Here is a 13702-nt window from a genome sequence, read left to right on the forward strand (position 1 = left end):
CCGTTTGCACACAACACTGTCCCACAAACAGTCGTGGATTGAGTGACCCAATTATTGTTGGGTTTTTTTCTTAAAAAAAGAGATTATTATCCCCAGAAAGTGATCAGATAATCAACTAACAACCGGGTTCCTACTTACTACTAAGCCAGACAAATAGAGGCAGGCGTGCGTGTGGAGTAAGGAAACTCGACGAAGGTTTTGAACTGCCAAGGAATCGATCAGAGTCCTCCCACTTGCGAGGCGAGTGCTTTAATGGGACTTCCCTCGACTGCAATGCAGCGATAATTTTTTTTTTTGCAGTTTTCCCGTGAGATTAAAATCAAACCAAGCTCAGAAGCCATTTCACTTCCATTGGCATTTATTGTAGAAATGTGATCAAATTTTTTTTTTTTCCTGTATTGCACACAGAGAACTGAAGATTTTTTTTCCAAAAAAAAAAAGAAAGAAAATCAAAACATGAAAACACAATCAATTCCATCGATCAATCAAACCACCAATTGACATCATTTAAATAACGGGATTAAAAAGGGCTACACTGACACTTGAATTGGTTTCGGATCTGTACAGACTGGGTTTGATTACAGCTCGAAATAAAAGATTTCCCTTTTCAAAACCCTTAGACAAAGGACTTCGAAATACGAAGGCAATGTTGACTGTGGAATCGGGAGGGGACAACAACATACGTAGAACCATTTAGATCCAAACTGCTTGTTTTATTTTGAATGGAAAAGGCAGTCCTAGAAATGTTAATTTCATTTACCCTTTCTCCTACCTCACCTCCCCAACCACCGACCCCCCCCCCCACCCCACCACCCCCCAACCACCACCACAGGACAGTATGAGCCAGTTAACTGGGAAGACCCATTGGAAGTGAAATTGTCCCAAGTTGGACATTTCCCCCCCCACACACCCACCCGACCCCACCCCAGATTTGACTTCTATTTGGAATTTGAGAATAACCCCCAAAAACAGGAATCCGACCCATTAACTGGAATCAACTGTGACAGCTCTCTCTCACACACTCACACGCGCACACACACACACACATTATCTAGAGAATTAGATACATTCGGAACAAAATCACCCACCCAATGGCACGGGAACCAATTCGTCGGATCGACCGAAATCCCAAAATGGTTCCGATCGAACTCCCATTGGGTTTGCCGCGCTGCGAGGGGGCTGCGGAGGAGAAGCAATTGAAGGTGGCTAACAGATCAGAACCCATGTCCGGATTGAGCAGCAAAGGCCGTGGCGACCCCACAAGAGATCCAATACAAATGCTCGGTGATCCCAATCGCGGATGTGTTTTACTGTAATTAAAGTATACGCCCCCACTCTTTTCTCCCCCCCCCACACCACCACCCCCCACCCCTTCCCTCACCCCCCCACCCCCCTCCCACAAAGCCCTCCCAAACCTCCCGTTTTGTTTTTAAGATGTACTTTGTTCGTGAACAAAGTGGCGAACATTCCAATAAGGGTTTCTCAATTGCTCCATGTGTTATGGTACTTTCCAGCTGTACTACCTTCTGCCCACATTCATCTCAATACAATCTCTATAACTCATCTTTCACAGGGTTGCCTGCATCTTCCTCATCATCGTCGTCGTCATCTTCCTCTTCACCACCGCCCGCCTCCTTCTCTTCATCCTCCTCGTCTTCATCGTCATCCTCCTCCTCGTCAGCGTCGGCCCCCTCTTCCTCCTTGTTCTTGTCCTCCTCCTCGCGTTTCTTCCGATCTTCCTCATCCTGCTGCTCCTTCATCTTCTTCTCCGCATCCTGAAACCGGAAACGGCGACGAGATTCAAGCCCCTGCATGGCGCCCCTCAAAACCAGCGTAAATAATAATCCTCGCGTTTGATACAGCGACTTATCACGTCGTCGAGAGGTCTCAAAAGCGCGTCACAGGATATACGTCCCAAAAGCGCTTCACAGGATATACTGTAAATTGAATTTGACCTGTGTGTTTTGTGGGCGAAACGCGGCAGCCAATTGCTCACAACAACATCCCACAAACAATCATGGATTGAAGTGACCAATTTATTATTATTATTTATTTTTTTTGAAGGGATTATTACACCTGGAAAAGCGATCCGCCAATCGACAAACAACAGGGTTCTTACTTACTGCTAGGCGTGTGGAGTAAGGAAACTTGCCTAAGGTTCTTCCTTGCCGGGAATTGAACCCATGTCTCTCGCTTGCGAGGGGAAGGCTCTGACCACTGAGCTGCAGTGGAGACTTGACATTGCAATGACATTCTTACCTTAGTGACGCCCCACGTTTCGTTCCCAACTTCTTCAGCAAATTTTTCGTCGTCTGTGATGAGGAAGTTGTCAAATATCGTCCCAGATTTCACCTGAAATGTAAAATTTTTTTTTTCTTAACAAATCGATCATTTACCACTCCGGCTGTCTCCACGTCTCAAGGTCCTTCTAGTTTGCCATTCTGGCAGTCGCTTGACATGTCGTGTCCCAAACCATACAACGGCTCCCCAGATATTATTTTCTAGCACAAATCTATCTAAGTTGTTCTTGAAACAAATGACATTTTCCGCTCCCTAGGGAGCCTGTCCGTTCCACACATCGAATACTCGCTCACTCAAGCAGTTTCCGCAGATTTATTCTGAATTTAACCACCCCTTCAATCAAAGGTCGTGTCCTCTGGTTCTAATGTTCTGCATTATAGGTGCTATACCAAATGCAAGGATTATTGTCATCATCATCCAACCGTATAAATTATCTAAGGTATAGACCATACATCTTATGGAAGACAGAATCTAAATTAGTACTAAACCTTGTATTTGATATAGCGCCTCATTGTCGAGACATTGCAAAGCGCTTCACAGGAATATACTACAAAGTTTACACGAAAGGGTCAGATTTCCCGCTTGCACAAACCTGCCATAAATCCAGACCGACTATGCTGATGTCGTCATAGCGATAAAGGGCGTCATCTGGGATGTATTCTGGGTTTTCAATTTCAGGGTGGATCCATTTCCCCTTGTAATCAGGGTTATCAATCTGCTTGGGTTTCCATTCACCCTGTTAAACACACACACACACGCGTGAGAGAGAGAGAGAGAACCCCCCAAGGATTAACCAACAACTTGCATTGACACAATGCCCTTCACGCAGATTAGCATCCCGGAGCACTCGACAGTGGCAGAGTCTGATCCCGAGTCAGGGGGAGAGGGAGCAAGGGGGAAGGTGACCGTAAGCACAATCAAAGGGGAGGTCTTCAGGCAGGTTTGGGAGAGAGGGAGGGAGTACCAGAGCTTCGGGGCCTAGTGCAGTGGCTGAAGGCAGAGCTACCAATGGTAGAGTGGAGGGGACGAGGGACAAACAGGAGGCCGGAGCCGGCCGAGCGGAGGCAGCGGGTGGTGGAGTGGGGGCAGGCGGTGAGCAGGTTGGAGAGGCGGGGAGGTGCGAGGGCGGAAAGAGACTTGAAACGAGCGAGAGGATGTTGCAGTCGTGCTACGAGAACAAGCTTGATGCCAACCACCGCCTCCATCTAACATAACGCCCTCTCCTCCTCTACCTTGTAGTCAGGATTCTGAATCATAGGAGGTTCCCACTCCCCGTCCATCTCATCGTCCCAGTCGTCAGGTTTTTTGGCCTCAGGGTCTGGAATGTGTTCGGGTTTCTCCCAGTCCTGGAACAAGAAGGCGTTTTCAGCGACAGCTCGCATTAACACGGCGCCCGCTCACTCAGGGTAGCGTCCCAGAGCACTTGCTTGACAGTGGTGGAGCACAACACTGAGCCAGGGGGAGGGTGGGGTGGGGGGGAGAAAGAGGCGGGGAGGGAGGTTACCGCAGGCACGGTCGAAGAGGAAGGTTTCCAGGCCGCGACGTGAAGATGGGCAAGGTGGAGGGATAGGGATAGAGAGGGAATGTTCCTGAGGGACACTTTGAGACGTCTCGAAGACGTGATAAGGTGCTATAATCAAAAGCGAGGATTATTATTATTTAAATGATGGATATATGGACCTGCACCTGATCTGCATGTGAATGTATATACACAATTATTATTATCATACAGCAGAAAGGCATCACCAAGTCATCAATCCGCGACTGTTTGCGGGACACTGCTTTGAGCAATTGGCTGCCACATTTCGCCCAGAAAATACAGGCACTACACTTTGGAAGCGTTCTTGGAAGCGCTTTGAGACATCTCAGCAAGGCACTGTATCAAATGCAAGGATCATTATCATCATCAGACCAGGTGAAGAGACCAATCCAGCAACACCAACTTGCATTTATATAGCATCTCGGAGCGCTTGACAATGGCGGAGTCTGATCCCGAGCTGGGAGGGGAGGGGGGGCACGGGGCGCAGAGGTGATCGTAAGTACGATCAAAAAAAGGAAGGTCTTTAGGTACATCTCCTGACTCACCTCAGGCTTTTTATCCTCGGGATCATCAATCTTCGCCCGTTCATCCCAATCCTCCGACTTCTTGGCCTCAGGGTCCTTAATTTTCTTCGGCGGAAGAAAATCCCAATCTTCTTCCAAGCTGCCCGACTCCACCTTCTGGTTGTCGATCTTCACTTCATAAGTATTGTCTGGCCTGAGTACGAGCGTGTACAGATGGCTGTACTCGTCATCCTGTTTCAAACCAAGGGTGCGGAGAGGGTGTAAGAGGATGGGGTACCCAGTAATCTAGAGTAGTGGTTAGCGCGCTTGTGTGTCAGCCTGGCTGAGTGGGTAGCACTCTAGCTCTCTCGCCTCGAGTCAGAAAGTGGTGGGACACTGACTGCTGTGCGCAATTGTCTGCGGCCTTTCACCCACAAAATACAGTCCAGAAAATCCCCGCTTACTAGATTGATTGATTAATTCCAGAGCAGTGCAGTAATTGGGATACTTACTTTGCATCGGATATCTTTCGAAATCAAGTGATTCTTCCCTTTGTAATTGAAAATAACATGGACTTTCTTGGTCCCTGGGCCACAGATGTCAGGACCTGGGAATCAACACAGAAGTGGCTCTCGTTACATCGATGTTTTCCCGGTGTTTTGACCTTGTTATGCGTAGGAAACGTAGCAATTGTTTGCTCAAAAAAAAGACCAGATGTCCATCCAGTTCATCTTCTTACCATCGTTGGAGGAAGCCGTTTCCTGAACATTCCCCATCAACCTGTCCACTCCACTTCACCTCCCCCACCCAGCCCGCCCGAGTATCAGCGGTCGGGCCTTCAGCCTCTCTGCCCCCACCCTCGCCTCCTTTAAGGCCCGTCTCAAGACCCTCCTCTTCGAGTCAGGCTGCGCCACTGTTAAGCACTCTGAGACACTACCCTGCGTGGAGGGTGCTGCATAAGTGCAAGTTGTTGTTCTTGTTGTAGTATTCTACGATTCTACTGCTTATACAACTCACGAATGGTTCTCAAATAGGGGCCTTTGGTAGCCAAAAGGTTGGACCCCAACCCCCAACCCCAGTTCTAGGGCATTAGCAACAGAGGCCTGGCTAAGCGAGATTGTTAAAAAGGTTAGCAATCAGCCTCTCACCGAACATAATGTTGTAGCTCGAGTCGCCGTGCATCGCGGTCTGATCCAGGTCCGAGGGGAAAATCTTGACGTAGCCCCCACCACAGTCGATGTTCTGCTCGTGCTTGACTGTGAACTGGATGACTAGGGTCTTCCCCTCGTTGCTGAAGGGTTCGAACTTTGTGGACATCGCGTAAAACCTGGCATCCTGGCTTGTCTGCAGACCTGGATTTTGGATTTGAAGAGGGGGAGAGAGAGACCAGAGGTTAACCATTCCTCTTAATGACGAAGTTGGCTTCTCTTCCCTCACCCTTTGGAACTGCGTCACACATTCTCTTCGCCTCCCTCCCTTGACTCCTTCAAGGCTCGTCTCGAGACCCTCCTCTTCAACCAACCCTCCTATCCCTAACCCTCCCTCCAGATTCCCCATCCGCATCTCGGGTCCAAATCTCTGATTATCATCCACCCCCTTGGGACGTCCTCTCGATGTGAAAGGCACTCTGTAAACGTGATGTGTTGTTGTTGATCTCAGCTGGCCAGCAGTAGAGCACCTCAACTGGTCTCACCAACAAACAATTTGTAATTTGCTGCTGTTATTCAACAGAAGACATCAGCTACGGAAGCCCAAGGAACTTAATCTCAAACCATATTGGATACAATCCATTCTGACCGTGATGACCGAAATTCTGTTACCTTTATCTTTCTCCGCATCACCGTAAAACTTGCCAGCAGTCAGCTTGAACTGTCCATAATCAGACTTGTGTTTGGATTCCACCCAACGTTGTTGCCAGACATCTGTGTGGGGGGGGGGAGTGAAGGCAAGTGTCAAAATCTGAAAAATTATCTGAAGACTCAGTACCCTCAACTTCTTGGCCGAGGTTGTAAGATCTGCCTGAATAACTGGATGTAATGAAGACATTCACTAATCTAAAGCAACACTTAAAAGACCAACTTGCACGTGGCTTTCAGGACCTGTATGTTTCTGGAAGTGTTTTGTATACACTAAATGGTATAGCTTTAAAAGAAATGGGGGGGGGGGTTCAGGAGCAGAGAAACCTGGGGCTTCACACTGTTTCTAAGGAGTGAAATTTGGAAACTTTGTCCCAAATCAATCTGCTCGGATTCCATTCCCTTGCGACAACTGTCGTGTCAGATGCGTCAGCCTTAATACCAACAGATCAGCCCCAACCCATCATTCCCACCTTCTTACTATGATCATAAGAATAGTAATCCTGGCCACTTGATGTAGAGCCTTATCAAGTTGTCGAGACGTCCCAAAGTGCTTCACAGAATATGCCGTAAAAGTGGATTGACCTTGTATTTTGTGGGTGAAACACGGCAGCAGAGTCCCCACAAACAATCGTGGATTGAGTGACCAATTTATTATTTTTTTTTGAAGGAATTATTACCCCTGGAAAAGCGATCTGCCAATCGACTAGCAACCAGGTAAGCAGAAGCGCGTGTGTGCAGAGAGGAAACTTTTGCACACACAAACTCGCACAAAACTAAGGTTTTTTTTCCTCTGACCCACCTGGGAATCGAACCCGGCTCCTCTTGCTTGCGAGGCGAGTGCTCTAACCACCGAGCTACAGGGACTCCCTTGTCCAATTAGTTTTCCTTGAGTGGTCACCAGGAGGCGGGCTTTAGCAGATCACCACTCCTCCCTCTCAGCCTACATGCTCCCCTCCCACACACACACACACACACACAGCCCGAGGAGAGCCAAGAGGAAGCCAGAATGACGACACAGATTGGGATCTCGCAGTTATAAACTTACCAGACGGTCCAAATCAAAGTCACATGTGCAGTAGGAACATGCAAATCACAAACCGCATCAGAACCGCATATATAAAAAAATATATATAAAAAGAATAATCCTTACATTTGACACAGCCTTATCACGTCAGAAGGACGTCTCAAAGCCCTTCACAGGAATTGTTGTGAAGCGCATCGACTGCATTTTGTAGGCGAAACACGGCAGCACAATTGCACCCAGCAGTGTCCCACAAACAGCCGTTGAGTGAGTGACCGATTTTATTTGGGGGGTGCGGTGGGGGGGGGAGATTGTCGGCCAGGACGCCGGGAGAGAGAATCTCCCTTTCTCTTTTCGAACAGCGCCGCGGGAATTCTTTAACGTCCACCTGAACAGGGCACAGACTTTAACGTCTCGTCTCCGACAATGCAACACACACACTCCACCCCCCACCAGCGCTGCATTGGAGCCTCAAATCCCCGACCTGGAATTCAGGATTATTTCAAAGCCAGGAGAAAGCCGGGAGTGCTGTTCTGTTAGAACTTTGCCGGCTTCACCTCCGGGCATGCAAGTGCTGCAATGAATTGTTGCTCAGAAGTGCGAGATGCAGCAAACAAAATGCCTGCCAAAAAAAACTGGGCACAGTACAGAGATATTCCGATTAGTTAAGGGGACCCACACAAAAAAAGAGCAACAAGGACCAGAACTGTTGCCGTAATGTCTGGCGAAACTGCATCGACCACAAAAAATTGCACCAGGAACCCATAAACTGGCCCTGGTTTTCCATAAAACCAATCAATTCCAATCATTTTGCATTCCCGATAAGTCAAAGCAAATATTGAATGAATATTGGCCCTTCAACTAAGCCACACCACGTTTCAACAGACGACCCATAACTGTTTACCCACATTAAACAAGTGGGGAAAGGACTGAACTGGCAAAAAAAAAGTCCCAACTCTGTAGCCAACCAATCCCCAACCTGATCAAGTGCATTTACCGATAATCCCCATCAATAAATCCTTTGCAATAAATAATCCTCGTTTCCTAGACCCAGACACAATAAGGTGACGACCTCCGAGTTTGCCATTGGAGGCAGGTTCAATAACCTTTTTCGTTACAGAAATCACTGGACGCATAAAATTGTGAATTTCAGCGTCAAAAAAAGTACATACTCGGGTTTAAAAAAAACAAAACCTGATTGTCCAAGATTGTCAAGGCCTCGTGAAGGATTGAAGTGAAAGCCTTTTTTTTTGGCAAAAGAGAAAGCGAAACTATTTTTTTGAGAAAAAAACAGCGTTCACCACCACCACCATTTGACATTTTCGAGAGTGAAGAGAGCTTTTAAGTGTCAATTGAACCACATTTTCCATTTCTTCCCCTCCCCCCTCCCCCCCCCAGAAAACAACCTCAACCACTTGAAAAGGCACCTTTGCATATAATAAAATATAGATATATGATATATACATATAAAAAGGACAACTTTTCCTTTGAGAAGAATAACTTTCGAGGAGAGGTGGGGTGTGGGTGGGCGGGGGAGAGAGGAGGGGGGAGAACACATAACATTTCACCCACGAGACGCACGGACACCGCACTTGACGGTGCAGCCCGCGAGGCTCTCCCGAGACGTCTCGAGACGCCGTGTCAAACTCAAGAGCGGGGAGGGTGGTGGGGGGGGGGGGAGAGGTGGTCCACATACCGCGTTGGGGAACAAAGCCCCTTTTTCTCCTCTCTCTTTTTTTTTGGAAAAAAAGGGAATTTTCCCTCCTCCCTCCTTCCCTTCCTCTCTTTCTTTCTTTCCTTCCTCCCTCCTCCTCCTCCTCTTCCTCTCTCTCTCCTCATAACTCACTTCGCCGCGTTGTCTCGCGAAGCGCTTTCGAGACGTCTCGACGACGACGAAGAGGAGGAGGAGGAAGAGGCGCTGTGTCAAACACCAGATTGTCATCGTTATCATCACCACTATTATTAATTATTAATTATGATTGTTATAAGGAACATGAGGCACTTTGAAGCAAATCTCATTCCCCTTTTGCCCCCCTTTTGCCCCCTCTTTCCCCCCCTCCCCCTCCTTCCCTCTTTCCCTCCATCCCTCCCTCACTCTCTCCCTCCAAACTCACCTCCATCAGAGAACTCCTCCCTGAAGTGAACCGCGGGCGACGCGGCGGCGAGGGCCCCCAACAGGCCCGACAGCGGCAACAACAACAACAACAACCACCACCCGGTCTTCATCTCGTCGATTGGAGGGGGGGGATTTCTCTCTTCAAAATTAAAAAAAAAACAACGACAGAGATTTTTTTTATATATGCGCGAAAAAAACACACAACACCCGCCCTCCCCACCGCCACTCAAAAAAAAAAAAACACCTCACGCACCTTCGGTGACCGACTGAAGCCCAGAGCGACGCCCGCACGACCTCTCCGCCCTCCGACCGTCAAAGCCCCCAAAGACCAAAGCGTCCGCCCGACCGCGCCTTTATGTGCCGCGCGCTGACCGAACTTGACTGCCCAAGTCCCGCCCCTTCCCCCGCTCCGATTGGCCCGTGCCGCCACTGCGGCTGACAGCGCGCGCTCCCATTGGCTGCCCGCGCCCGCCCGTCCAGCGCCCGCGCCACGCCCACGCCCCAGCAAGCTCGGTTGCGCCCGTGCCCAGATGGCCGACGCTGATTGGCGGCGCCGGACGCCATGGCGACTGGGGCAGCGGCCAATCGGCGACGACCACATGGAGGTCACGTGGAGGAGGGCCGTGGGTGCCGCCCCCCCCCGCCGCGCCGCGCGTCTCGCTCCCGATTGGTCAGCTCGCCTGTCACTCCAGTTGTCAACAGCTGGGCATTTTTTGGCTTGCAAAGCTAGAAATGACTGGTATGAAGGCATAGCCAAGTAATTTTAATAACAATAATAATAGTAATAATCCTTGCAATAATCCTTGCAGCGCCTTATCACGTGGGCGCGGCGTCTCAGTGTAGTGACTGTGTATTTTGTGGGCACTGTCTCTCTCTCTCACACACACACGGTCATGGATTGGGTTGAGCGACCAAATTATTATTACTTTTTGAAGGGATTGTTACCCCCAGAAGAGCAATCCGCCAATCGACCTAACGTGTTCCGCAGGCGTGTGTCTGTGGGGTGGGGCGGGGGGAGTAAGGAGACTTGCCTCAGGTTTCGCCCTGACCTGACCCGCCCGGGAATCGAACCCGGGTCCTCTCGATTGCGAGGCGAGGGGGGTGTGGGGGGGTCTAACCCCCACGTTTACAGGACTGCACGTGAATTTGGTTGACGGTGGAAACAGGATGTGTCGGTTCTTTCGAGAGCAAATTAGATAGATTTCTCTTTGGAAATCAGATCGTGAGACACAGTAGACTTGACATGTGCAAGCGACTGGGTGGACCTTGGTCTTCTTTCATCCAGCAATTCTTATATTAATATGAATTGAACGATCAGTTTTATTTGGGGGAAGAGGGGGATTGTCGGGGTTGAGGGGGCGAGGAGAGCAAGAGAGTATGGTGCCATCTGAACAGGGCACAGACGAGGAGCTCGGTTTAATGTCTTATTCGAAGGATGGTACCTCTGACAATGTGTAAATGTAATTGTGTATTGCACTGTAACTAAGCATCAATTCAGATTTTGGTCTAAAATCCCCGCCCTCTATTTTCCTAAATACCTCGCCTGCAAATACACGGTCACTACACTTTGTTACAATCACCTAAAAAAATGCTTTGGGATGTTAAGAACACAAGAATTTGTTGGCGAAAGAAGACCAAAGGTCCATCGAGTTTGCCTTCCACCATCCTGCCAGTCGCTTGACGTGTGGTGTCCACAAACTATACACTGGATTAGTCCCAGATATTATTTTCCAGCAGAAAATGTTCTGAATTTACTTATTCAGTTGCAGGCCGTGTCCTATGGTACTAATGTTCTGCATTACAGGTGCTAGATCAAATGCAAAGACTATTATTATTACCCTCTAACCGTATAAACACCATAAGGCACAGACCATACATCATATGGAAGACAGAATCGAAATTAATAATAATCCTTGCATTTGATACAGCGACTTACTTATCATGTCGTCGAGACGTCTCAAAGCCCTTCACAGAATATACTGTACAGTGAATTTGACGGTGTATTTTGTGGGGCGAAGGTATAGTATGAGGAAGTAAAAAAGAAATTTCAAAAAATGAAGGAAGCGAAGGGCATAAAAACGAAGGAGGAAAGGCAGGGAAAAAGAGTGAAAACCGAGGCAAAATAAAACGGAAAAAAACAAAATAAAATACAATGGAAAATAGAGGAGAGGGTGGATTGAGTTCCGAACAGGTACCAATGATGCAGATGGAGAGGTTTTGTGGTTTAGATCAATCACAGACCTGCCATGATTTCTTTACCCCGGCAATAAAATGCTAAATGTACCTTTTTTTAAAAAAATAATCACAATAATAGTAACCCTTGAATTTGATGTAGGGCCTTATCACGTCGTCGAGACGTCTCAAAGCGCTTCTCGGAAAAAAAGGGCACCGTAAAGTGTAGTGACTCTGTGTTTTGCGGGCAAAAGGCGGCAGCCAATCGCGCACAGCGACGTGCCACAAACGGTTGTGAAAGAAAGGTTTAGAACGCTGAGCCTATAATTGCGAGCTGATGGATGAGCTTAAGGGGTCAGTCAATTGACCACATTTTATTTGACCCGCTTTCGAAACTTTACCTTCTCATTTGCATCCATTCTACAGCTGTGCAACTCATTTGCTGGGTGGAAGAATGTTGCCTGACCTGTTTTGTGGGAATTGGTTTTAAAACTCCCCTTATTGATCCCAGGACTGGGTTTTGATTCCAGATGAAGAGTAAGGTCTTCAGGCCAATTCGATAACAGCTTTTAAGAGTAAAGTAGATAATTATTTGGGGAGGACCAGTTTGCACGGCTATGGGGAGAGTGTGGGGGAGTGGGATTGATTTGGATAGCACAGAGCCAGCACTGACGCGATGGGCTGAATGGCCTCCTTCTGAATAATTCTATGACTTCAGAAGACATGCAACAAAGCATCTCCTAGTCGTGCAACATTCAACCCTTCAGACCCAATTTTTTGTGTCTGACACGTGCAGAAAACCCATCACCGTGCTTAAGAGAATCCGAAATAACAGCAACACAGCGCCCCTCATACAGGGGTAGCGTCCCAGAGCATGACACTGAGCTGAGGGAAGGGGGAGGTGACCTTCGAAGAGGAAGGCCTTCAGGCGCGATCCAAAGATGGGGAAGGAGGGGAGCAAGGCGGAGGGATTGAGGGAGAGTGTTCCAGATTTCGGGGAGTAGCGGCCGAAAGTGCGGCCGCTGACGGCGGAATGGGGTGGGGGGACCGGGGATGGTTGAGCGGAGGTGATGGGTTATGGAGTGAAATGTAATCTGCTCTGTGCTGAGTTATCTGGTTTGAGGTGTGGGGGAGAGAGAGAGAAGGCGACAATTAGCCTTACTGCCCCGGGTTTGGGAGGAAATTAATTAAACGATTTCTCCTCCTGATTGCTAACCAGCGGTCCGACCCTTCAGCAAGAGGGACATTTGCAGACAGGGATTAGGCTTTGCTGTAAATGGCCTGGCTCTAATTTTAAGATGATTGTAAGCCCCCCCCTTGTTAGGGGCAGGGTGGTCCTAGCTGGACAAGCAGCGGGAAAGCTTGCCAGACAGCGCTCTCAATGGCAAGCTACGCGGTTTTAGCTGGTTAGACTCCAGCAGTTGTCCCCCACACCCACCGCCGCCAAGCCATGGCTCTTGCCAACCTGTGCCTACCACTTTCTGGAATTAGGTAAGTAGAACACATTCAATAACCTTGTACCAGACAGTTACAGGTGATTCAGAATAATAATAATAATATAATAATAATCCTTGCATTTGATATAGCGCTTTTCACGTCGGGAGGACGTCCCAAAGCGCTTCACAGAACACACTGTAAAGTGAATTGACTGTATATTTGTGGGCGAACGCGGCAGCCAATTGCGCCCAGCAACGTCCCACAAACAGTCGTAGATTGAAAATGACCAATTTTTTTTTTATTATTGTTTTTTGGTTTTTTTGGAGGGATTATTATTATAGAACAAGCCACACGACGCTCAGAGAACTCCTGATCACTCGACATTGGCTTAGCTTGTCACTACCACTTACATCATTGTGTTGCCAATATCCCGGTCGTACATAAACCTAACTCTCCGCTCTCCGAGCCCTTTTCCCTTGGGAGCGATGAGTTACACGGAGTTTACTGTGGATAGCGCCCTTCACGTGGGGCAGATTCTCGGAGCGATGAACTGTGGAGGAGATCGAAGCTGAACTGGGAGAAAGGTGGGGGGGAGGTGACCGTAGGCACGGTCAAAGAGGAAGTGAAAGAGGGGAAGGAGGGAGCGAGGCAGAAGGACACAGGGGGTTTCGGGGGTAGCGGCTGAAAGCGCGGCCATTGATAGCGGAAGGGAGGGGCTGAGGGACAATCAGAAGGCTGGAGCTGGTCGAGCTG

General features: G+C 48.6%; 1 protein-coding gene across 1 annotated transcript; it reads right to left on the reverse strand.

Annotated features, from left to right (window-relative positions):
- Positions 1–1426: 1426 nt before the first annotated feature.
- Positions 1427–9700, reverse strand: LOC103171690 (calreticulin). The gene is made up of 10 exons (XM_042344651.1): positions 9594–9700; positions 9339–9479; positions 6165–6266; positions 5493–5696; positions 4857–4951; positions 4387–4596; positions 3534–3647; positions 2894–3037; positions 2260–2352; positions 1427–1775 (listed from the first exon to the last, which is right to left on the reverse strand). The coding sequence occupies exons 2-10, from the start codon at positions 9448–9450 to the stop codon at positions 1554–1556; spliced, it is 1296 nt and encodes a 431-aa protein (XP_042200585.1). The 5' UTR covers positions 9451–9479; positions 9594–9700; the 3' UTR covers positions 1427–1553.
- Between the last annotated feature and the right edge of the window lie 4002 nt (positions 9701–13702).

Source organism: Callorhinchus milii, unplaced genomic scaffold (assembly GCF_018977255.1).
Source record: "Callorhinchus milii isolate IMCB2004 unplaced genomic scaffold, IMCB_Cmil_1.0 Scaffold29, whole genome shotgun sequence".
In the NCBI taxonomy this organism is placed as follows: Eukaryota; Metazoa; Chordata; class Chondrichthyes; order Chimaeriformes; family Callorhinchidae; genus Callorhinchus; species Callorhinchus milii.